The following is a 25566-nucleotide window of genomic DNA, read 5'->3' on the forward strand; positions in this document are numbered from 1 at the left end:
AGACAGACTGACGACACAAACCACTTCAATGATTCAAAATAAAACAGGTTCTATACTGTCGCCACAAATACTACTGTAGAAAGATTAAAATAGACCTTACTGCAGAATCACACTACCTGAAGTAGAACTGTAACATACATTTCAAATGACCAGTCAAGGTGGATTTGTCAATAAGGAAAGCCCTGGCCTGACAGAGTCCTGAGGGAAGAACCACCGATGACTGCAGGAGCAAAAATCAAGCTTAAACCACCACACTATATTATTGGCACCATCTCTCCTCTGTACTCTGGATGTCTCAAGCCGTCTCCTTCTCCCTTCTCTTTTTAGCTGATGGTCTTTTGCTGAGTGGCACCGCCTCTAGCTTATGATGCATATTTCATCACCCCGTTAGGCAGCTTCCTTCAGGTCACACATTTGTAAGGCCAATGACTTGCCCTCGGGTAAGCTACAGCCAATACAACTCACTGTACAACTTTCTCAGACCTCTTAGTCTAGTCTCTAAGTGTCCATTTCTGTTGGACACTGTTACAATCTCTTTCTGGCTGTATCTCTTTTCCATTATCTATTATTTTCTGTCCTTTCCAGTTTGAGAGCAGACTGGAGCAGCAGCAGTTTCTGCTCCCCCTCACAGCATTTTGTAATCACTCCACTCCCAGTCTCCTGTTTGCTCTCTGAGCACACCCAGAGAAATCCCACTCCTTTCTTCTGGTAGTCTTGTCTTTATGTTGCACAGTACTATACAAAGCAAAAATGTGAATGCATCACATATGACTATAAAGTCAGCTTTAACTGTTTCAACCTGTAGAGAAAATCTGCCATTTCCCTAATTTGTAAGATTTCATGAATGAACAGTGAAAGGATGAAAAAAGCCTGGAGGAAGATAAAGAAGCAGCTGGAGTCCCTGGCAAGTTTGAAATCAGTATGTCTGATCCGTTAAACACTAAACACAAGCTGTTCAAGCCAACTTCAATGCACACAGCGATTGAACACTTCCGCAAAACAGTGGTCAGTTTCCCACATATAAAGCTTATCAAAATTTCACTTTGCTGCCTATCTGAATGCAGATGCTCGTGGGATGAATCTGTATCTTGGAGACAGAAATCCAATGCTCCAAGCTGTTTCGCGTTCCAGACAAAATCATGTCCCACACCCTGTTCCTATCTATAGTTGCTTGTGTCTTAATCCCTATTCCACTGTCCTGTTGCCCTCATTTTGTCTGAGTGGTCAAAATGATCCTTGATCTGACACTATGACACTAAGAAATGTTTCCTTCAACAGTTTTTAAGCATTCGACTTGGGGTTTTGTTTATTAATAGGCTATGTTAAATTGGGGTGGTTCTTTTTTTGACTACATTTACATAATGCTGCACAAGCTTTATATGAATTACCACTCACTAACCTTTGAGTACTTTTAAACACATTCATATATTTATTTATTTATTTTAATGTCCTTCAACATACCTGTACATTGGGCCAAAACCCTCGAGCCCACCAGAACAACTTCCTTCCAACTTTTCTAAATACTGCCATGATTATATTATTAATTAATCAATCATTAAATTGTCACATTAAGTTATTCAAGGTACAGCTCTGGTGAAATGTGATCCCCTTGGCTCCTTCAACCTGTGCATTACAATTAAGCTTATTTTTTTCTCCCTCTTGTTACATTGTAGGCTGCTGCTTTGTTTCCAAACTAGCTGTAATGTGTGTGTTTATGGCGCCCTGGACAGTTCTGGTAATTCATGGTTACAGATTGTGGAATGATTTAATTTGTAGTTCTGGGCACAGTTGCTTTTGTTGTTTTACAAATTAAATTCACCACAGACTCAGTGAATTCACTGATGTCATCAGTGACGATAGTGATGGCGTCCTGGAATGAGCTCCAGACTCTGATTGGCACCACCTCCCATGTCACTGGGGGGGATGTGTCATTGGTTGTTCACATATCTTGGCACCAGTTGTTACTGGGTACTGGTACTGGGTTTATTAAAAGAAAACCAGGGGTTCCTTATAAGAATGGGACAGTTAGATATTTTACAATACAGAAATGTAATGACCTGGAACCCGTAGTTGAGAAATAGGTCTTAATTCTTACACTGGTCTTAGCTACACCCAATTTTGTGCACCAAGCCTGACCGGCCACAAAGCAAAATCACTGCCAAGCGACACATTTCTATACAAAGTGCATTCTTACATAACCGAAAGAAGAAAAAAAATCAATTCATCATTTAAAATAAATCTGAATTACACAACACTAACACAAACAAACAATAACTATCAGCTTGGAAATCGACCACCAGTACATTCATTAACAATTGCAATGGCGAGCTGCAACATTTGAGGAGGTCGAGAAAAAGGTAAAGATTTTTTGTGAAAGGCCACATTTGTATAAAATCTGAAACAATCAGCACCTCAGGGATTCCCCTCCGATACAGAGATCTTCAGTTAACCCAAACAGGGCTTGACTGCCAAAGGGAAACCTCTCAATAAACTATTTAAATAGATGTACAGAAGGTTTGTACAATCACAGACAACTCTTTCATATTAACGCCCTTTTGTTATTTATTCTGTAAACTAGACACTCTGTCTTTCCTGGCTGGGTGATCATTATTTTTCCCGTTATCATTACCATGGTTTGGTCTGGTTTTCCACCTTAAGCCAGCTCTATTCTAGCCATGACAGTTACACCCAGGTGCAGCACACACAGGGCTTGAGTCTAAATGGTGCACTAGTCATAACCTCAAGTTGGCCGTAACTTTGAGTTCCAAGTCAGGCGTAACGTTACACCCAGGCGTACGCCCAGCTGGTGCACTAAGCTCCTTTAGCTTCCCATCATCTGAACCTTTAAGAGTACTAGAAGACTTTGGTTCTAAATTTTGCCTTTAAATTCCACTGCATTTTAAATACAGCTAATTGAACAACACTGGCAGCATCTGCACAAAACGAAATTTCAAAGCTCCGTTAACAAAATGATTAGCCGCACTAGGACACTGTTGTGAATTGCCCACTCTTCAATACTGTAGACTGTAGATCAGTACAGGCTCAATCAATTCCCATGACTGATTCACATGCTGTGGCATAGTCAGGTTTGATGGATGACCTACTGGGGGCAGCAAAAAAGAAAAAAAGAAGCTCAAGGAACAGATTGACGCAGTATCAGTGCATCTTTAAAGGGCTGGATGAGTGGAGTCAGATGCTACTACGCACAATCAAGGGTTCCTCTGCATACACTATCAAACTTCTCACAACTTAGATCTCAACCATAACTCTTAAAATGCATGGAGCAAGGAGAGCAACATAACCTATTATAATTTTGTTGTTACTTCTGACATGATCCACTTTTGTTAAAGATATAGTCTGTAACATTTTTCAATTTTAACATTTTTTGCGTTAATTGCATGCTATTTTGCAAAACAGCAATCGAGTAGAGACCTTATTTATTGATATGACATTATATGGCTTCTATGACAGCTGGGTCATGCCAGCTACTAAGCTAATGCACACATACAACATTATTATGTTACTGCGTTACTTTGGTGAGTCATACAATAACACAAACAAACTCACCAACTGAGGATGCGGTAGACCAGCAGCTCCTGTGCTTTGCAAGGTAAATTACTGCTTTTGTCAAATGAGTCTGGTGGCGTTAAAGAGAGGATAGATAGCGGCTTCATTTCTCTGTTAGAAAGGGCTTTCTGACAGTAAGGTAAAGCAGTGACAATATTCTTAATATAGTGTACACTTAAACTAATATGGATTTTTTTAGGTGGGCCACTTTATTTTAAGGGCTGGAGTACATTGTGCTGCTACCCCACTGAAGAGGTTATATTGCTCTCTTGAAAGCCGCCAGACCCCTTTGACAGAAATAGTAATTTAACCTTGCAGAGCATGGGAGTTGCTGCTTCATTGCTGCTATTGTGTGACTTGTTTTGATCACTGATGACAGCACAATTTAATTCGCCACACAACATTAGCTACAGTAGCTGAACAGTGTATGGGTATTTGACTCATCTAATGCTATTGCTAAGTTAGCAAGTTAACATTGTGTTAGCTAACATCACTAGCAGCTATTTCATTAGATTAGTATGACTAAATGTGACGTGAATAAAACTTAAATCTGTGAAAATGATTTCTGCCTGAGTCATGTCTGATAGATTTTCATCGGCAGTGGTGGTTGTTTAACAATGAAGACAACTCCCATGATCCCACGCTACTGCATAACGTCAAAGTCAGTCTTGTGTTATAATACTGACTGAAAGACCTGTAGTGACAGAAGATCTACACTGTGTAGATTCAAGTACAGTTTTTTCTGTTGATATTGAAATAAGTAGAAAATCCGCACACTAAATTAGAGCTCCCAGTAAGTTTTTAATGACTAAAAAAGCAACGTTTCAACCCAAATGGTACTTTAAAAGACCATTTCTTTTGAAGTTGCCTGAGAAAGACCGTTTGGGTCGAAACGTTGCTTTTTTAGTCATTAAAAACTTACTGGGAGCTCTAATTCAGTGTGCGGATTTTCTTCTTCATTCTGCATGGACCCCCATTATCCAGCACCTGACCTAAAGCAGGACTGGATGTGTGCACAACTACTCTGTCTTCTATTGAAATAAGTGCCAACACAGTCATCATAGCAATCACACTCTATACTCATAAATAATCACTATGTTTGAACTGTTAAAAGCTGGTAGCATGTTATATACACAGCCCTTCATCTAGTTCAGTGAACCTGCTTTTTATTCCTCAATTTTAGTCTTTTATTTTAATGGCTACAATAAAGAATTTACTGCGGTTTCGTTTTTTTTTTAAAATTCTACTCTATGTAAAGCGTCTTTGAGGACTCTGTGTGTGTGACTTTTTTTTGTTGTATTAAAAACTTCAGTGTGCAGTGTTTTGGTACCTGATTAGCCTTCATACGAATAGATGTTTTACTCAAACTGGAAATCCTGGGTAGTATGTCACTTTTCCACTGGTGCCTGTTGCAGCACACCCACAACAACACAGCTGCTTGCGTTGTTTTCTGACGCTCTGCTATTTTTGGACTGAACACCCCCTAAGAGACTGAGTGGAACTTCTACTGACATGATGAAAAAGATGCTCTTAGCTATAACCTGAGAAAATGTTAAATAATGCACTGACCAACAGCTGGATGGTGCCAGATGGTGACCGATGTCCTCTATGATCTGCACAAACACCTCCATTTGCCACAGCCACACTTAATGACAGCTGGCTGGCCACACTGCCATGCCAAAACAGTGATGGAGAATCGAGTGCTGCCAGCCAGCCAGCATAACCCGGAAGTCAGGCATCCAGCCAGTCAAACGGCCAGGCTGTCTCTGTTGGGCCAGCAGAAAGTGTGGTCTCTTACAATGTGGCTTGTGCACTCCAGAATGGCCAGCAGGAAGGCAACATGCCAGCCATTTAGACATCCATCGAGCCAACCAACACTCAGCTCAGTCTACCACCCAGCATCCCCCTTCAACTGCTCTTCAGCGTTTCTCCTCCCTCCTTTGCTCCCCAGGCACCTAGCCAGCTAAATATAGTCTCCTCAAATCCCATAGGCCAAAGACCCGCAGGTCAGGGTCTATAAATCAAACACACACCCCAAATAAGATGTCTCTGTCACAAGCATCATAGAGGACATTAAAAGCTGAAACAGTGGGAACCATAACAGTAAGTCAGCGCAGACAGATAAAACATGGCCTCTGTCCTTTTTGTATTACCATTACACCAGACATCGGGCGGCTGCAGTGTTCCAACCATGACGACGCTGTGCTAAAATAGAAAAATAGGGGGATGATGACAAGCCTGCTGTTGGCTGTAGGAGCTGTGGACATAAAATAACATGCATACTGTAGACGGTTTGATAAACGTGTGAGCTCAACTAAGTAAGACTATATTTGAATACAGCTGTGTTGATCCTTATCTAGCCAACCTCCTACTTGTGTGGATCAAAATGTCAAGAGCCTGCAACACACTCTAATGCGAAAGAGGATTGACAGAGGCCACAAGTCCTCAAATAATAAACAACTCTTTCATTTACTATGATTATTGAGCTTCAGCAAATGAGCATTTTTCTCACAAGTACACTATGCATGTCAAATTAAGAAACTCTTTACATTTTGTATTAAAAATGTGTTGCCATTGTTGTCATTCAGTCTCCTCACCCCTTTTATGTGTGAGAGAGTTTGTATGGCACTGGCAACTCAGCACAGGTTAGGAGGTAGTGTTAATTAGACAAACTGCACACGGCAGCGAGTCGCTAGATCATGTAGCTGACCTGACAGCGGTGGCAGGTCAGCGCCTTGCTGTGCTATGCCATCTGTTTACCTGTAAAAGCCAACCACTCCCAGTAGCTCCACCTGCCTAAGGATAGCAATTTATCTGTCTCCACCTTCTTCCCGTTTTTCTTGCTTTCTCTCTGTCCGTCAGCCTCTCAATCTATCGTCATAATCTTTTAATTACGTCAGAAACAACCACTCCTAAACTTGTTCTGGCGAAGCACGGCATGTTCTCCGTCCTCCTCTATATTCTTTTATCATTTACTTATTGATTACTGTTTGAAAAGATCATCTGTTGGCTTCAGAAGCCTCTTCCTAATATCCGTCTTTCCCTCTGCTGCTCCCTCAGTCCGTCTCTCTTGAGAATCAACAAGTGGGTATGTCTCTTTGCCAGTCTCATCTGAGCATAAGGCTAATACAAGATTGTGCAGGCCTAATTTGCATCACAGTATCATTTGCACTTAATCACACTAGCCTGAAAGACTCTCAGGTAGAGGTTTTTTATTAGCTTGCTATCTACATGTTTCAAGTTTCAAGTTATGTATGGTCACATGCACAGCAATTACAGAGAAGCAGTTGTTGGCAAAGAAAATCTCAGATCACAGGCTTTCCTCCAACAATGCTCATCGTGTAACATCTGCTTTGTGTTCACTACATGATTTGGCATTGCTGTAGACTTCCAAATCTGAAGAGAGAAAACTGATGGTATTGTGCTGACAAAATGAAGGCACTGGGATTTAAAGAAGCATGCAAGACACACAAAGACATGCATAACACCATTAAATGTGATAGTAGACATTGAGGAAGCAAAAAAGTTTAAAATAAGAGACAAATATGGAGGCTATGAGAAAGGACAGCACTTTGAAAGTAAGTATGGAAGTTTTCATTCTGCCACCATCCTCTGTGTTTGTAAACCTTAACAAAAAGGGTGACTATCAAAAAAAAAATCTCAGGATGAGAAAGTGTGAACCTTCTGACTTAAAGGCAATTACAGCGGCAGTTACTCCAGGGGTTGCTATTGATTTTTTTGCCTCTCTTCCTCTCCCTCTCGTGCTTCCTCTCTTTCATACTCAGTCTTTTTCCCACGCATTGGCAATTAGTATGCAGGAGTGAGCCTGCGGGAGCCCCAGCTACCTGGGGAGCAGAACTCCAAAGTCACAAACAAACAAACAACACAGGTAATGGTCATATGTACAGACGAGGATGCGCACAAGTTAATATGGACATGTCAGTCGGGGCTGAGCAGCTAGCTTTAGCTACTTCAGCTGTTCACACATGTTCTTGCTCAAGGAAGAAGCAAACATGTAGCCTAACAGACATCAGGAGGAAAAAAGCATTAGCTCTGGCAACCTGACACCAGATGGGCAGCTTCTATCTAATTTGGGGGTTGCTGTGGTTGTTGTCTGTCTTTTGCATTTCTAATTGACAAGAGGGTAGAATCATGGGATCATTGTCGTTTTATGAGCCAACATCAAGCTAGTTGAATTAGGGTGCATTGCTATGGACACTGATGCATCTTGATTTATTATAATGCCAAAAGATGTGCACACACATACACAAACAGGCAGTCATTACATAAACAGCCCATATCCAGCACACAAGACAGATCTGGGCTGAGTGAACAAAAAAAAGAATAAAAAGGAAGAAGCCATGAGGAGGAATGTGAGTATGATTTTGCAGGGCTTTAACCATCAGAACAGGAAAAGAGAGCGAAAAGCCAGGTCCTCTAAACCTGAAACAGTGCTGAGGCCATGAGGACAGCTTGCTATTAATAGCGGCAGATTTTTTATTCAAGAGGGCTCTGCTGTTGTGCTTTCTCTCACGCTTGTGCTGCCTCTCCCTCTCACCTCCCCTCTATTCTTCTGCTATTCCTGCACATTGTGTTCCACAAATAAAGGGGGAAAACACAGACTGTGTAAATATACATTGTCTTTAGAGATCAAAAGGAGATTTCCAATTTCTGCTGCATTCATAAACGGTCGTTATCATTACCCATTGCTGCACGCTGAAGCCGAGAGGATCATTGAGGACAAACTAAAGGGTCTCATAACACAGAACTTCCCACATGCAGCCTTATGTAAGCCCATAGGTTGTCCTTTTTAACTGCACCCCTCCCTCCCTCCTCAGTATGACAGTGTTGCAGAGTGACGCCTACTTCTCGGTGACTCTCCACCCCCACCAGGCCACCTCCACCCTCCCTCCTCCCACAGAGGGACACAGTGGAAGGGAATTCCGTATTACCTCAGCATTTGCCTCACTAAACACGTTCAGTGTGCGTCCGTAGAAAAATATAGAAACATAAATTGACCATGAGCATCCTTCAGCATGTACTGTGTAAAATCCATCTACATAAAAGCAATCAGGGTTCTTCTTACAGCTTAAACACACTGATAAAATGAGTTGCACTTAGATGGGTAGAAATGTTATGCACAGTATATGAAATTATCTCCCCATTATATGACTTGTGCACTTTTACTAACGCATAATTAAATAAACTGCTGCTGGAACTTTACAAAGAGCGACAATGAAAAGTGCCAAGTTAAGCGGCAATTACAACGGCGGCAATGGGTGCACGTTAAACCAAATATCACAGAATTGTGAAGTGACATGAACACGCTATATCTCACCTACAAATTATCAACACCCACTGACAAAGACACACACACACACACACGAAGCACATGCTTACTGTATTTAGAGTTCAGCTCTGTGGATCTTCAGCCAAGTCGGATCAGGTGCCTCACAGATAAAAGCACATTATTGCAGGAGAAGCAGCGGCAGAAGCAGCAGCAGCAGCTCTGGACCGAGACAACGCTGACATTAGTTTTATGCTCGCTAAGTAGTTCAGATGAATGAATTCCATTTCCTGCAGCATGTAAATAGCTCAGTTTCGGGGGTGTTTATGTCTGTCATTCTACTTTCTTCGTCTTCACGCAAGCTCTCTTCCTCCCTGTCAGTAGGTACCAACAGCTCTGTTTTGTTAATGGGTTTCAGGGAAATGGACAGACAACTCTTTTTTCGACTGCCCCCTCTCTTTTTCTGAATGAAGCACACGCACTACAGGGAAACAGAAAACCGTGCTTGCTGGCTGGCTCCCTCTCCCTCTCTCTCTCTCCCTACTGCTCTTATGCTATCATGCGCACAGTTTGCACCGCTCCCTTCTCCTCCAACCCTCCCTTTCGTGTGGATTCTCTCTCCTGCTCTCTCTTACATATCTTGTTTGCTCTGCCTCTGTGTAACAATATAATTGCAATGACAGCCAAACCAGGGCTCGCAAGAAGCCCAGCTGTTTAAAGGGCTGCTTGGATCAGCCAAAATGTCACTTGATACAATGGCAGGGTGCTTATGTGAGATGTTATAGTAAATACTTTTATTCTTTCCAACTACAACTTATGGTTTGGTGTTTTTATTTTTTGCAAAAAGAGGACATAGGCCTGCATCCACAGGCATGCACAAGACAGAATCCAGGCACACTCTAGTCACCTTTCATAAATCTCCATTTCATGGGAATATATGCAATCATTATCCGTAGCCTGTGTCTGGACAAACTGAATGAGCTCAAAGTACTGACAGCTGCTGGTGAAACAGAGCACTACTGCAACGTTCAAAAAATAAATAATAAAAACAAGGGGTTTTGAAGGAAAGATGGTGGGGGGAAAATAATGAAACCACCTCATTAGCTCGGAAAAACCTTAATCCCACAAGACGACATATTTGCATCTTCTCCCTGCAGCCCCCTCACTGCAAACGGCAGCTGAAAGACGCAGTGGAAAAGAGGCAGTCAAAAGTTCAGCATCAAAGGAGACGTCAGCGGGGAACTCTAGGTAAGGTAGCATAAGTCCTGGGATGTCTGTCTCATAGATGGTTAAGCTCTTGAGTTGACAGCCTGTAACCTGGCTTGGGGGCAGAATTTGAACATGTGGCTGAGTTAGACAGTGTTTGAATTACATTCAAATAGCAGTGACCAGGCAAATCTTTGACAGTTAAATTAGCAGATGTGGATTTTTGGCAATAACTGTAACCAGCATGACTAATAAACCACCTCAACACTGTATCTATTAAGTGTGCAAGGTAATCAGATGGATGGTTATACTTAGGCCTTAACTAGTATGCAAGTGTTCAGTCCAAAACACACCAGAGTACAAACTGCATGAAAACAGCTAGGCCTGTTATTTTCTCGATACTCCTCAGCACAGGTGGACATGCCACAACAGAACACGTCACTGTCCCATCTGCCAGCATTGACACTGGTCATTGCTTCAAAAATGCATAATCTGTTCCATGCTAAAGCCTACTGTACATCAACCATTTCTCTTTTCAGGTGATAGCACATCTTCTGTTGTCTTGTAGCAGTCTCGGTAGACCAGTAGAAACCTGCCAAAAGTATCCAGGTACCCATGTACAAGTTTTTCATAATGACACCATGGCAATTCATAGCTGAAGTGATTGGCTTCTAAGGAATTAAGTAAAATGGAACAGGAAGCACTCAGAATATCTTAGCGTGCTTATGAATAGGCTTCTAATTCAACCTGCCCCCTGATGTTGATGATTCAAACCATTACTCACCCCAGAGTCAAATCATATGCTGCCAGTCAAAGAGTCAGACCTTTGCAGGACGAAAGTTAGTTGTTGTAATAATGGTAAAGTCTGAATGTGTAGCAACATTTTCAAACTATCAGCCATACATGAAACAGCAGGTGATGTTAATGTGCGTTTAGGTGCAGAATATATCTCTCCAACAAGCTGGCTTTTACGTTGAAACAGCAACAGCTTCCTGTAGCCTTAGTCAATGTTAGCAACTGCAAACTCCTCTATTCACTGAATAATCCTATAATCCTACTTTTTTTTTTGCAGATCTGTTTTAGATATGATAGAAGGAAGCAATTAAATAATAAAGAGCCCTCAAGAGCTCATTAGATGTAAAGGTACAATCAACAGGTGGTTGCTGCAGTTCAAAACTCACAAACCAAGTGTCACCTTTTATCGTTTCCGCTGTATGGAAAACCACTTGTGCAACAACTCTAGTCTGCCACACGTGTTATATGCCTAACCGCTAGACAAAAGTAGATGGCACCCCAGTATGTGCAAACCTTAACTGCAACTTAGCAATCTGCATATACATTTTCTAATTTTTATGCTGCTCTATAGTGCTACAATTTTAGGCAGAAAACAGGTCTACATCCCTGTAGTAGCACAAAGTGTTAGTCTGCCACTTGCATTACGAAGCAAATCTTAGGTTAGACGTTTGACAATAAGCAAGGCAATGTTCTCTTTCAGCTTTAGAATAGAGTTGTTCATGTTATATCTTTCCAGGCTGATATAAATTGTGTATGTTTACTCTGTTTTTGAATATAGAGTACAGTTCACTTTAAGTTGCTTGCATTAACCCTATGGGCCCGAACGACACATAGTGCGTCCAAATTCACACCTGTTCTTCTCTATTGATTTTCTCCACGACCGTGCGTCATAGCAAGAAGCCACGCATCACATGAAACAGCGGAATTGTAAGTTTCCGACAAGGCCAAGCACTTGTCGGTAGTCCAATGTTTTCACAGCGAAAAACAATGATAAAGTAACACTAAAATGATGTATAACAGAGCTTTCATACAGCTCTGCACACACATTACTCTTGGATGGAGTACTCGCGAATGCAGGCTCGCACAGAAATGCCACACATATCGCATGAAAGCGCAGAAGCAGAGCTTTCCACTGATACCACACACATCATTGTGCTGTCATCCCATCATCCTATAAATCCAGATTAGTTGTCTACAAAATAAAAACCTGACGAATTTCTTTACAATCCATTATACAGATCTTGTTATCAGTCACTTCATATAGTGAGGAATATCATATCTTACCACGTCTTAGGCTTGCGTGTGTTTCTCCCTGTCTATCCACATTTGTAGTCCGGCTTTCAAGATGCAAATATCTCCATATTGTCCAGTTGACACTCCATCAAACTTTGTATGACAAGACCAGCCACTTCACCATTGCGCACCCAGACAACTGTAGCCTAATTATGCATACATGACAGGGCCGTGGTCACCATATACATTGAGGGGGACATGTGCCTGAGCTTAAAAGTAAAGGCAGTAAAACTACCCCAAAAACGCCTAGGGCCCATAGGGTTAAGCATAGGTGCAACATTGTGGCTTAGTGGTTAGCACAGCCACCCTCACGGCAAGAAAGTCATTGGTTCAAATCCACAGTCAAATTCTGCAGATCTTGCACAACAAAAGTACTGTATAGGAAATGCAGGGACAAATGTTTACCACACAACTGACCTTCTATCCTTGCTTAGCCAAGGTAAGACAAGAGACCAACCAATGATTCCGCAATCCTAGCATGGCCCTGGAAAAAAAAGGGTTGTCTCAGGTTGACCACATGACTGGGATAAAGGGGATGGGCTGCACTAATGCCACCTAATGCCTCAAACCAAGTCCAGCAGCTTCTTCTGCATTTGGGCAGCCAGAGAGCTTCTTTCACAGGACAGTAAGAGAAGACAGCGAAGGGCTTAGAAAGCATGAAGGAGAAAGGGGAGGAGCTGAGCAAGGATCAGTTGCCAAAGATACCACAGATAAACCGTTTGTGGATACAATCACAAGATGTTGCAGTCTCTACACACAGCATGTAACCTAGGTAAAGTTAAAAGGAAACACTCGGGAAATGGTTATTATTTACACAGCAAGCATACAAACAGGCCAAGGCAGGGCTTTACTAAGTACAACAGTGTTTGGACATAACCAGTTTGACTTATGATATAGCATGGAGTTGAATAAGGGTTATTGGGGCCCACAACTGAAGCTACTCTTAAGTCAACAGATATTCTTTCAAGCACATTTGCTGCCAAAACAGACACTTTCTCAACCCCAGCTTGGATCCTACAATCTGATGGTGAATTTCAACATGTGATGTATTTCTGTTTTCTTTCCCTTTGAACTATCATGCGAAAACCCTCCAGCTTTGCAGCAATTACACTGAAGTCAGTCAGGCAGCTATACCCAGTCTAAGGCCAGGCTTACGGCCATGCAACCAGTCACCTCCCTTCTGCTCTGATCAATAATTTACATCAAAGCATGCAATGAAGGAAAGATATGGAAACAGAGGGTTGAAAAGCAGTGACAGAGTCGGAGAAAGACATCAAGAGGAAGGGAGCTCAGCAAACAAAGAGAACAGGAAAAGAAGAGAGAGCAAATGAAGATGGAGAGAGACAGAGAAACAGAAGCAGGAGTGGTTAAGAGAAGAGAGAGATAGGAGCAGCAGCAACAGCACCACGCTTGGTGCTCTGGCAGAGATCTATAAATAGCTCTTCAAATCTCTCTAGAAAAAGCCACTCTTCTGCTTATGCTACTGCAAACAGAGATTCAGAGACAGAAGAAGATATGGATACCTCGCTGACAAATACAAACAGAGAAAACAGATGATGTCTTATCGGATAATAGCTGCCTATTTCAATTGCGTCACCCCGTAAAATACAGTATTAAAATCACTTTTACCTTGATCATACATCTTAGCTTGTATAAAGATTTGACGGTAGGAAGTAAACAAAGTAAAAGCAAGTAAGCGACATCCAACACATACACTCACATCTACTGGTGTATGAACAGGGAATTGTTTGTAGTCATGTGCAGTCCCCCTCCCCCCAAAAAAAGAATAAGCACACTCACGAAATCTCTTCCTCAATTCTTACACTTGTCCACCAAAATTTTCAGTTTCTATGATCTATTGATGCTTCTCATTTTAATAAGTAATGCAACATCGAGATTTGCAAGTTGCAGGGTACGAGGGGGAAGAACATGTTGACAGGGAGACAGGATACGCCATCTTTCTCATTGCTGGCCTTAGCAACAGCAGACTGTTGATTCAGTGACTCACCTCCATCAGATCTTACTATGGAGAAGCCTTTTCTCAATGATACTACCCTTACACCAGCAGTTTGATTCAGAATTATTTAGGAAAGATAGGTGCCTAATGTATAAATGTGGAAAAAAGTAATGGAGTCGCATCTGGGACAAAAATAATCACTGTGTATACCAATGCTTTACACCAGAAATACTCAGAAGGGGTACCTCCTTCACATGTCCTCAATCTCATTTAATCTGTCTACAAAGGACCAGGCAAACTGTGACATTTTCAAGACAATCTCAACATCAAATGTGACTCTACTGGCAGTCCTTGCCTGCAACTCGCCAATTATCTGCATCACGTGACTGGCCGATGCCAATTATGAATATTTATGTTTTCTGACACACATGCTGTTTTCCCAGAGCAGATGTTTGAATCACAGCTCTGACAGTCTGTGCTGTGATCCCACCTAGTTTGACACAACAGTCCTGCCATCTATTTTCAGTTCAAGTATCAAAATGCTGAGCTAAAGCCAAGGCGGCCATTTGTGAAGTTTTAATCAAAAAAACCTACTTCTTATTATAATTACCCTCAACCATATGTTTTACAAACTATGGATTGGAGAACAAAATGAGTGAAAGGTTTCTATTTGATCTCATTAAGTCAATAAGAATTATTCCTTACTGAGCCAAGGCCTAGGATGATTGATATTACCTTAGTTTGGAGGATATCTAAGAAAGTTAAGGAAGGCATTACACAAAACACACTTCAATGCCATGTGCAATAAGCACAGCCTAATAGTGTAGTTTGTTTTTAATTGATCACTAAATCAGCTCACTTTTATTTAGCCTCATAACATTAAACCATGAACATAAATGATGGGTTTAAAACTTGTGGCTATTTGTTGCTTCATCTACACCTTGTTTGCTGTCCTTTCTGACCATCAGTGGACACAAACACATGCACGCCAGGGTGTAATGGCATAAATAGCACCTTGTTGTCACCAGCTAAGGTGGGCTTCAAGCGTGATTGCAGAGAACTGCTAACATACAGACAATTTCCAACCACTTCATTCAAATTCAACCAAATAACAAGCTATTTCCTTCATCCTCAGTCACTTCAGTCACGCATTCATTCACCGAGTTTCAGTAACGTCTCCCTGCTAAGATTAGATATATAAAATGTTAACATGGCCATCTCGTGTCAGGCATGGAGAACGCGGACTTTAAAGATGGTGCTTAACGTCACGTTGTGTGTATATATATATATATATGACCAAAAATCATGGATCATCGATTCTAAGTTGTCTCAAGTCATCTTAAAGGTTCAGCTCACCGTTTTGCTGGCCGTGTGTCGCAAGTCCGTGTGGAGAATCCTTCAAGTTGTGTCTGTAGAGAACAGATGGTAGTATGGTCAGAGCCGTGGCTGTGCAGTTGACTGAAAATATTAGCTTGCCCACACGCTAACAATAGCTAGCTCACGGCATTAGCCTGCTTCCTCCGGCGAGTATAATTAGCCACCTACAGCACCTAGCCACCTAGCTAACGTTAGCCTGCTAGCTAGCCTTTTCTTTTCAGTGTACGCTAGCAACACTACGTTAACAAAACACAGCGTTTATATTGCAAGCGGTTAGCCAACAAAGTAGCATACGTTTACAGTAAGACGAGCCTTGTTTTAAACCTGTACTAGCACTGTCAGGTCCCAAAATAGGTGGTGCTAGCTGGAACGGTGAGCTAGCTTTCCGAATGACTTACCAATGCTAATATAATGGAGCTGCTAGCTTGAGTTGGTTCACTGCGACCCCGACTGTCAAAATAGCGCCGCGTGAGGGGAGAGCGGCATGAACGTTAACGGTGGATAGCAAGCGCTGAGGAGCAGGGCAGTCGGATCCGTCACAGGAACACAGCGAAATAACAACAGAAAGGCCAAAGAATAAAAGGAGACAAATTAAAGAAAAAAGAAACAAAACGCTATTCCCCCTTCTCGGCTCCGGCTTGTATGTGTGTGTCAGCGTCACTTTTTTTCCCCCTCACCGACAGTTTACGTCAGCGGCGTACTTCACATTCGCAGGGAGACGTTCAGGATACTGTAAAGTTGGATTATCTTCCGTTACTGGCCACAAATACAAAACTGTCAACATCAAATATTCTTTTATTTTAATGTTGCATTTTAACATATGTTTTCAATGTGTCATTTTTTTCTCCAGTTTTGACAGTACTCCTCTGTAGTTGGGAGGCAATTGACATTTTAAATGTTAAACCACTGCAAAATCTTGGAAAAGCACATTCTCCCACACACTATCTCCCCCATACTAGGTCTAATAAATATATAAAAAAAAAAAATCAAAAATGCATACTTTATACTAACATCATCAGCCTAACACTGAATTATTATAAGTTTTCAACTCATTTTCATCCTTCCTTAAGTTCACAATTAAATGTTTGTTGACTGAAATAGCCTATATTTTTGTCTTTAATTTGTACACTTATATCTTACACATTATCTATAGTTACCAATATATCTGGTTAAATTTGCTGTAGTACCAGAAGTTCCCCACATGTGGGCAGGCAAGTACTTCTATGCCACAGTAACACCATGTCGCTCAACCTACTATTTAACCCTTAGGCAAAAATATGTAAGTGCCACTGGTATAACTTGTATGTTTTAATTATATACTTCTGTAGTTAAGGACAATCTCTGAAAAAACTTTATTGTCAGTAGAGGTTGTCTTATATATGTCCATGCGGAAGACTACACATGAAAAAATGTCCTATTTTATGTTAACACATGTTGTGATAGGGCACCTTTTAACACATTATTACACATTATGTGTTAAATACCTTTTAAATGATTTTAAAAAGTCATTTTTTTCTGGGGTGCATAGATGTAGGGCCCCTTATCCAGGTTTATGAAATGGTAGTCTGTAACTCAATAGCAACCTGTTACATTCAGAATGTTTGTATATAGTGTGATTATTCACACCAATAATTACAGTAGCTTTATTGATACGAAGTTCTTACAAACTGACTTTGTACCCTTTACACTTTATGACATTATGGACATTATTATAGGTATAAACATAGACACTGTGTCAGCATGTGTGCTGAAGACCTGTATCCTATTATCCTATATCAAGGGCACACCATTTCAGCAGATTTGCAGTGCAAAAGGCCACATAAAAGCCCATAAGTGTAGATTTGGGGTCAGGGAACACAATAAAAACATGAAAGTTGCAGAGGACTTTTATTTAAAAAAAAAAAAAAAAAAAAAGGAAGACATTTACACTATAAATTAATGCAGAAAATGTACAAATTGACCACAAAAATATATAAAAATTCACCAGAATGCAGAGAATTTTGACACATGTTGTGATGCGTGTGTGTGTGTGTGTAAGAGCAGAAAATTTTAAGCTGGATATGGTGAGATCTTGGCCCCCACAACACCACCACCTCTGGACTGAGCCAAAGGGTTGGAGTCTGATGCTGGCAGTGCTCTGTTAGCAAATACCTCCTTCTCCAAACCTGAGTGGGGTCAGAAGAGGGATCACTGCCTCGGGCAGGTGCTGAGGAGTTTGAGGTCAAAATCTTCTGTCAGGGGACCCCAAAACTCTTCTATTTCATATATGCCTCTCCCTTCAGTTGTACGTAAACCTACGCCCTTGTTATTGCCCATAATTTGAAGCACAAATTGAGCTAACAATATATAAAAATCAACCAGAATGCTCAAATTTTTCAGATAGAGGACCCTAGATTCCCCTCTATTTCATATGTGGCCCCCTTAATGTTGTAAGAAAACCTACGCCCTTGTTATGGCCAATCTGAAGCTGTGCAATTTTGGTGAACTGGCCTATTTCGGATTTTATCACATGCGTAAAATGCCATGAGAACCCAGCAGACAAGACTTGTACAGGTATCTGTAACTATGACACACACAGAGTCATTCGTCTTCTTCTCTCTGTCTTTGACACACACACACAAAAGGGACGTTTTAACAGGATACTAACATTATTCACTTTGAAGGGAACATGACGGAACGTGTTGGAGATACCGCACCGCAGTCTCCGCCTCGTTGCCTCGAGCACTATTGCACGTTTTCAACTACAATTCAATTGTTTGGTGGCTGTGTGGCTCGCGCACTTTGTAACTGGGTTAAAGGGCACTGAATTTCAACTTTGATCGACATGAGTTTGGTGGCAGGTTGCGTATCCTGCTCAGTTGCCCATGTGAGGACAGCGAGGTACATAAACTTCCTGTTGTGATAAATGCAGGTGACGACCTTATTATATGCAGTTTAACCTAAAATGTGACAAAACCAATCACTGTTAAACAAAAGTCTTTGTTCATGCAGACAGCGAGTGAGGTCCTGTCTCAGGTGTGGCACTGACTCAAGTTTTATTGATTGCGTGTACCACTAGTCATCTCTGTCTTTGTGCAGGTGATCAGCAGCCTACGTGTTGGCGCATGTTTTGTATGTGTTGTGTGGGTGCGTGTGTTGTTTTGTGTGTGTTGTGTGGGTGCGTGTGTTGTTTTGTGTGTGTGTGTGTGTGTGTGTGTGTGTGCGTGCGTGCGTGCGTGTGTGTAAGAGCAGCACGCACACACTGATGCTTTTCCAGTAATTTACTCGGTGCCCCGATGCGCTCATTGGTGCGTCCCTCCAACGTGTCACCACTTTTGGTGGATTACCCCAGATATCTTCACCATCGGGAGGGTGAAACTCCATTCCTTTCTCTCAGCTCCTGCCTTCACGGTGTCCAGCTGTCAACAAGGACCTCTGACAACATTTGGGGAACTTGTCACTTCCAAAGAACAACTCAGGAAAGGGGATTTTAATAGTTTTATTTGGTCCTTTACGCACGCCTACCACAGAAATTCATTTATTAACTTAAGAGTCCAGGATGACGCCGTCTTTTTTCGTCCCCGCGTTTCTTTTTTTGGCATCCGTGCTGCTGAAGGGTCTCTGGGTCAGTGGCTCCCCGGGATGCCCGTCCTGCGGTTTGCCGGCGATGGAGAAAGACGCAGAGAAAAGGATGATGATAGAAATCGCCAAACAGCAACTTCTGGACAAGCTGCATCTGAAAGAAAGACCAAACATCACTCAGACGGTGCCCCGGGCAGCGCTCCTCACGGCGCTGCGCAAACTACACTCGGGGCGCGTCAGACAGGATGGTAGTCTTGAACTAGAAAACACTTTACCTACCAAAGATCAAGGCTATGAAATAGTGAGCTTTGCTGATATAAGTAAGTTTGGTATTTACTTTTTACACTGTGAATCTGTCTTTTCCTTGCATGGCTTTAAATCTCCACATGGGCACATGCTGTGTGCTGCATGACCGTGCGTAAAATGGACACAAATTAGGTCAGGGATTCCGTGTGCCTTGTTAACTACTTTAGGTTGATGTACTGTTCCATAAAATGTTAAAGCTTAGGTTAACAGTATCTGTCACTGCCTTTAGATTCAATCATAGGTGTCTGCAGGGCTTCTTGTGAGGTTATATATGAAGTGTCAACCATAACATAGTGATGAATGTTTCAAATGGGTGAAGATAGATTGGCTTGTCCATTATTTTTACACAAACTGCAGCTTTACTTTCTAAGCATGGTTATCTTTGCTTGTGTATCACAGGTGACTGTGAAAATGTACAAAATACTAACAGTCTGTGTTTCTCTTAATTTCATTGATCCATAGATGAGACAGACAGTGGCGATGCAGCCAGTCTTACCTTCCAGTTTCTGCAGGAACGTGGCCAGAGTATCCAGGTGCTCCAGTCTTCTCTGTGGATCTACGCCCGCTCCTCTAAGGACCCTAATCGAGACTCCCGCCTCTCTGCCCGGGTTTTCCTCTCTGCGGAAGGTGGGGTGTCAGGCTCCAACCGCACCTTGGTGATGGAAAAGATGCTGGAGGTCCAGCAAAGTAACTGGCACACCTTCCCCATCACCCGCACCCTGCAGGCCTTCCTGGATGGGGGCCAGCGCCGGCTGCACCTGGAGGTCAGCTGCGATGAAGATGGGAAGAACCTGTGCTCCATGGACGCCTCTTCCGACACCGCCAACCAGCCCTTCCTTGTGGCCCAGGTGCGTCTCCGTGACGACCACTCCAAACACTCACTCAGGAAGCGCTCATTGCGTTGTGGTGACGATGTGAGTGTTTGCTGCAAGAGAGACTTCTACATCAAGTTCAAGGATATCCAGTGGCACGACTGGATCATTGCACCTGAGGGCTACCACATGAACTACTGCATGGGTCAGTGCCCGCAACATCTGTCAGGCTCCCCGGGCATAGCATCCTCGTTCCATGCCACCGTCTTCAGCCAGCTGAAAGTCAATGGCATCAACACGGCTGCATCTTCATGTTGTGTTCCCACTGAGCGCCAGCCACTCTCCATGGTGTACTTCAACTCCCAACACAGCATCGTCAAAACGGACGTCCCAGATATGATAGTGGAGTCCTGTGGATGTACATAAAGGACAGAGTGTAGTTAAAGCAGATTTGTTTTAACACAACAGAATAATGTGTGTATGTAGACAGATAGTCAGATAACACACATGAACAGAGGAGATGGAAATGTAAGTATTTTTTCATGTCTAGTTTGGGACAACAAACTCTAAATATGTTGTTACTTGCACTCATTTTTTTAATTGGACTGAAAATTTTTAAGTTTGCTTTGTCCCAAATTAGGCATAGAAGTGTGTTGAAATAGACACATTATTTAGCAGTTTACACACAAAACAATGACTATAATGTCAGTTTTAAAATTAAGATTACATTAGGGACATAATAGGCAAAAAGACAAAGAGATTTTTTGTGTTATATTTTAAGAAATCATAGTGTTTGTGACACATTACATGTCGTTTTTATTTAATTTAAAGTGTTGCAGTATGTAAAGAGTTGGAAAGAAAACTTTGAGTGCCAACGGAGTGAAATGTAAATGTCTAAATGAGATTTTAGTCTGAATGCAGACACATTTTTTACACACATTAATTGAAGAGAGGATAGAAACTAAGCCACTTTACCATATGGCACACTCAACACACACAAGACAAAACATTTATAGTGGTGACATGTAGTTTAGGCCAGGGCTAAATGAAGTCCCGAAACTAAAACACAGAGAGATTATGAAGCCTTCACTACAGTGTACTTTGTAATCCACGCCCAATGCAGTCTTTTTTCCTTCATTTTTGTGTTATGTTGTTGGTTATTTATTTTGTATTTTATGACTGCTGCTGGAATTCAGCCCAAAGTAAAATGTTTTACAGATCTCAGGAAACTGGGAGCAGCACTCACCAGTCTTCTGACTCTTTAAAACATTCACTACAGTATTTTTTTTAACGTAACAGTCGCAGTGTCCACATACAATATACTGCATATACCGTTAATAGTTTATTTTAAAGAAGTGATATATTTCCATGGCTTATCTGCACCTTTTCTTAGCTAAACTAAATGCTGCCATTTCAGGCTTTTAAATCAATGACAGAGATCTTTGATTTAAACTTTGCCTTCTTCACGAACTAATGATGACAAAATGAAAGTTGGACACATGTTATTACTGATTTATGCAGTCTTTATATGTGGACCTGTGACAAAATATCCATGTGGACTTTTATTTGTGTTCCGTGAGTCGTGCTGGGAGGCAGTTTTTACGACTGAACTGCAATTGTTTAAACTGGTACAATCTGTCCTGAGATCACAGCCCAGCCGATGCTGCATGCAGGCTGAAAAATGTTTGATCAGCATCTCCACTGTATTATTTACATAAGACGGCTAATCAGTTGGGTAACTCTTGTCTGTGACAGCGTATGAACCTAAGGTCATTTCTCAGCAGCGTGAGCAAACATTTAGCAATTGCTTCGATGTCAGGTAATGTGAAGGTCTGTGAGGCAGGTGGGTCAATGAGCATGTGGTGTTGCACGTTGGCATTTATAGCTCTCAAAGTCTAAAGTTTTCTGGGATGAGGTAAAATTAGAAGCTTTCCAGCAAGACGGTGATGTGGTAATCACTTTTATGGACTTGATTAAAAACACCTTCCACGTTTCCTAATGGCACAATTTACAGTCCTATAATTGATAAGTCTAATTTAGATTTGAGTATGTCATACCAAGTGTTGGGAAAGTTTTTTTTAAACATAATAGGTTATAGGTTACCCTGGTATAGGTGGAATAAGTACAAATGTAATTACTTCATCAAGGTAATGTCACTTTATTACTTTTGATAACTTCTAACAATGCTTATTTCCACACTTGGAAAAGATCAAGTGAAGTATATTTAAAAATGCCAGCATACAACAATGACTAAAGTGAGAGTAACCAGTGGCCACCATTGACCCACAATGCAACACGTAACAGAAACGGAGGATCTACTAATAGATGGGAAAAACAAAGAAGTATAGTAATACATTATTGGCAAACTAAATCACTTTTTGTAAAACTTTAACATTTGAAATTGGCAAAGACTCAACGAACATCTGTCAGCACATGCCTTGTGTCATTTCATAGGACACAGTACAGTCATTTCTTGTGTACAAACTGTGCTGCTTGTACCAAATACATCTATAGTGTAGATTTGAGACAGGCCTTGTTTGCTTCTCGCCTATGTTTACACCAAGCGGTGTAAAAGCCAAAGATGTTTCATGTTGTATTGATTTTCAGGCAATAAGTAGGGGCATCTTGGCCAAACATAATAACAAGAATTTTTTTCGACATTTCCATCCAAACTAGCCCACAAACTTGTTTCAACTCTTTCTGTTGCCTCTTAAAGCTGCTCTTGTATTTTTTCTTCCAACCTGTGTAAAACGATTTTAACTTTATTGTGTATTATTTTATCTTGTAAGCACCCCCTGTCCCAGGACTCAATGTGACACTGAGGTGCCATCATAATGTAACTTATTAAGCACTTTATCACCCTACTGTATTTTTAGAGTAAATTTTGCTTGAAGGGTCTATACTTAAAACTCAGGTGGGTACTACCTAGAACAAGTAGATACTGTAGTCCTGCAGAAAGCAATCCACTTATTTTCTTAAGCACTACTTGTGTTCAAATGTGTCGTATTGCATGTGTTTGCAGAGCACACAGATCTCTGTATACTGTAACTGGTCGATACCGAGCCAGGGTTTGAATTTTGTGTCAATTTAAAGTTGTAATTATTGTCTTTATTTTTATATCATGCTATATTTTATGCACAATGAATGATTTTGTAATAGGAATTCAATGAAAACAAATGTTTGTCACAGTGTGCTGAAATGATATGATTATGGTTAAAGTATATTTTTTAATGAATAAATAAATATTTTAAATTAACCTGGTTGTTTCTGTGATGTTTTTTCATATCAGTGTACCTCTCCTCTTTGGCCACAATGACCACACATTGCACCTTAGAACAGAGAGGGTAATGATTATTATAAAAATGTATACAACTGGAATATAGCAGAGAAAAAAAGTATCTGTCAACACAAATAGTTTCTTTCCACAAGCTGTATGATTATACATGTTACCACCAAATGCAAAGGATGAAAGATTAAAAGTCAGTGGTCATCTCCTTTAACCATATTTCCAGTTTTAGCTAACATGAGAAACACGTTACCTGCTCTCTAGTCACACTGGCGCTGTCTGTAAGGCAAAGGTCGTGTTTGCTCATACAAATAGTGGAAGTGGCATTATGGACCGTCTGTGTTTGGTGTGTCAACAACTGTCACATTCCCTTGGCATGTTGTCATTGTCACATCATGCATTTGCATCTGGGATCGATCACAATATAAATCTCACACAACAGTACAGATGCAAACAATTAGCTCTGCAAAGAAATAGTGAAGTATGTTTGATTTTGGGAAGTTTATAAACTGTAAAGAATGTGACAGTATCAATACTGTGGCACACAATCACACAGCGTTATATGGTGAAACATGACTGTGCACTGTTTATTGTAATTGTCTTGTGTTATTGCAAACATTATAAACTGCTGCAGCGGACACAGTGGTGCAACATGAAAGAAGAAGCATATTTGATACCCAGAGAGGCCATTGCAAACATCGCCAACATCTTTTGCCAAAATCCCTTGAACTTTCAAAAACAGTAGGCCAAAACATAATGTCCTTTCCTGTCAAGGTTTGCCAACGCCCCTTCTACAGCCAACAGCGATGCTGATGTTTCACCACCCAAAATGGACTCTAATCAGATCAATTTGATTATACAAGTTGTTCATGTTGAATTCATAAGTAACTCAACAGTTACAAAACAAAAACGTGTTTGGTTCAACGTGATTATTCCTCTTTGACAAAAACGATACACATTGGTCTCTGAGTTGGTTCTGCTGCTGTGAATCACTGGTGCATGTACTCAGTCATGGCATACAATCACCTGTTTTCTTATCCTTTGACTTACATCTATATGCAAAGCTATCCTCATCCATTATAATAACCAAAGGAGGCTGATGCAGGTGTTTTATCTCCAAGCGACACGTAAAATCAGCAGATCATCTTGAATAGAGTTATTCAGGGTCAAAAGTGCAAAAGTTTAAGTGGAGCAATACCTCAACAAATGGCACTAAAAGAAAATGTATATGCAGACATGAAATGTAAACGTAATGGTGCATCATGTTGGCTTTGCATGAGTACTCCATCGACATTATACCTAGAAGCATTGTGGACATTGTGGCTCAGATGAAAAAAAAAGGTCTTCAACATATGTGATTTTAAGAAGCTCAGGGTCTGGGGGTCGTCCCTCAGGAAATTTTGAGCATCAAACCAATTTAAGGTGGAAACGTTTTTATTTATGTAAAGGAAAACACAAAATGCAGGTGCTACAGCTGCTAAAGCCACAAGTATTTTAGCTTCTTCTGGTCATGTTCTTGCAGCTGAATTTTCTCTGTTGTCATCAGGGTTGTTACATTTTACCTGCTTGTAAGACAATCTTTTATTCCTTCCGCAATCCCTCTTTTTAATTCTCTCTAAATTTTTATTGTTCTTTTATCTCTTTTATTGCTAATCAGTTGATTAACTTTTTATCATTTATTCAAACATTCTTTTATTTAGCTTTATCTTATTTTATTTATTTTTACTCATTTATTTATGTGTCTACATGCTACTGTATGCTATGTGATAGTATGTGTAAAAGGCAAGCTGTTCAAACAAATTGCCCCCTGCTGGGATTAATAAAGTTGTCTGAATCTCAAAATATAATAGAACATAATGCAGTAAGGCTCGCAAACAGTCTGTATTGCTTTTATAGTTATTCTCTTGTAGATTAGCACTTCTAATTTCATGTCATCCCCGCTGATTCAGCACACATGTAACTACTCCTCTTTTGTTTGGAAAAGTAACCTTAATGTGTACGTGGCACCTATGTCAACAACACATTAGCTCACTTTATTAATTAAAAAAACCCTGGATGTTAATAGCTCTTTTGTGTTGTCATGATCACAGACACTTTAGACGACTTAGACAAGAAAACC

General features: G+C 40.9%; 2 protein-coding genes across 13 annotated transcripts in view; one reads left to right on the forward strand and one right to left on the reverse strand.

Moving 5' to 3' along the window:
• The window catches only part of LOC125893723 (R3H domain-containing protein 2), a 79690-nt gene extending 63531 nt beyond the window's left edge, over window positions 1–16159 (reverse strand). For 11 of the 12 annotated variants that reach the window (XM_049584874.1, XM_049585492.1, XM_049585184.1 and 8 more), the window contains exons 1-2: window positions 15881–16159; window positions 15462–15514 (exon numbers count right to left, since the gene is read on the reverse strand). The gene's annotated coding sequence lies outside the window, so the exon portion shown is untranslated. Of the gene's footprint in view, window positions 1–8967; window positions 9382–15461; window positions 15515–15880 lie in introns of those variants that run through there. The other variant, XM_049584716.1, reaches the window with a different exon arrangement.
• Window positions 16160–18783: 2624 nt separating this feature from the next.
• Window positions 18784–23417, forward strand: LOC125896128 (inhibin beta B chain). The gene is made up of 2 exons (XM_049588521.1): window positions 18784–19363; window positions 19812–23417. Exons 1-2 carry the CDS (start codon window positions 19021–19023, stop codon window positions 20585–20587), a joined length of 1119 nt encoding a protein of 372 aa, XP_049444478.1. The 5' UTR covers window positions 18784–19020; the 3' UTR covers window positions 20588–23417.
• Window positions 23418–25566: the final 2149 nt, after the last annotated feature.

This window comes from Epinephelus fuscoguttatus, linkage group LG1, assembly GCF_011397635.1.
Source record: "Epinephelus fuscoguttatus linkage group LG1, E.fuscoguttatus.final_Chr_v1".
Taxonomy (NCBI): domain Eukaryota; kingdom Metazoa; phylum Chordata; class Actinopteri; order Perciformes; family Serranidae; genus Epinephelus; species Epinephelus fuscoguttatus.

What these genes read in the sequence shown, in the direction of transcription:
- LOC125896128 (XM_049588521.1), top strand. Translation starts at nt 19,021, where the DNA reads ATGACGCCGTCTTTTTTCGTCCCCGCGTTTCTTTTTTTGGCATCCGTG. An exon ending in AGTGAGCTTTGCTGATATAA is followed by an intron (nt 19,364 to 19,811) that starts GTAAGTTTGGTA and finishes ATTGATCCATAG; the next exon opens with ATGAGACAGACAGTGGCGAT.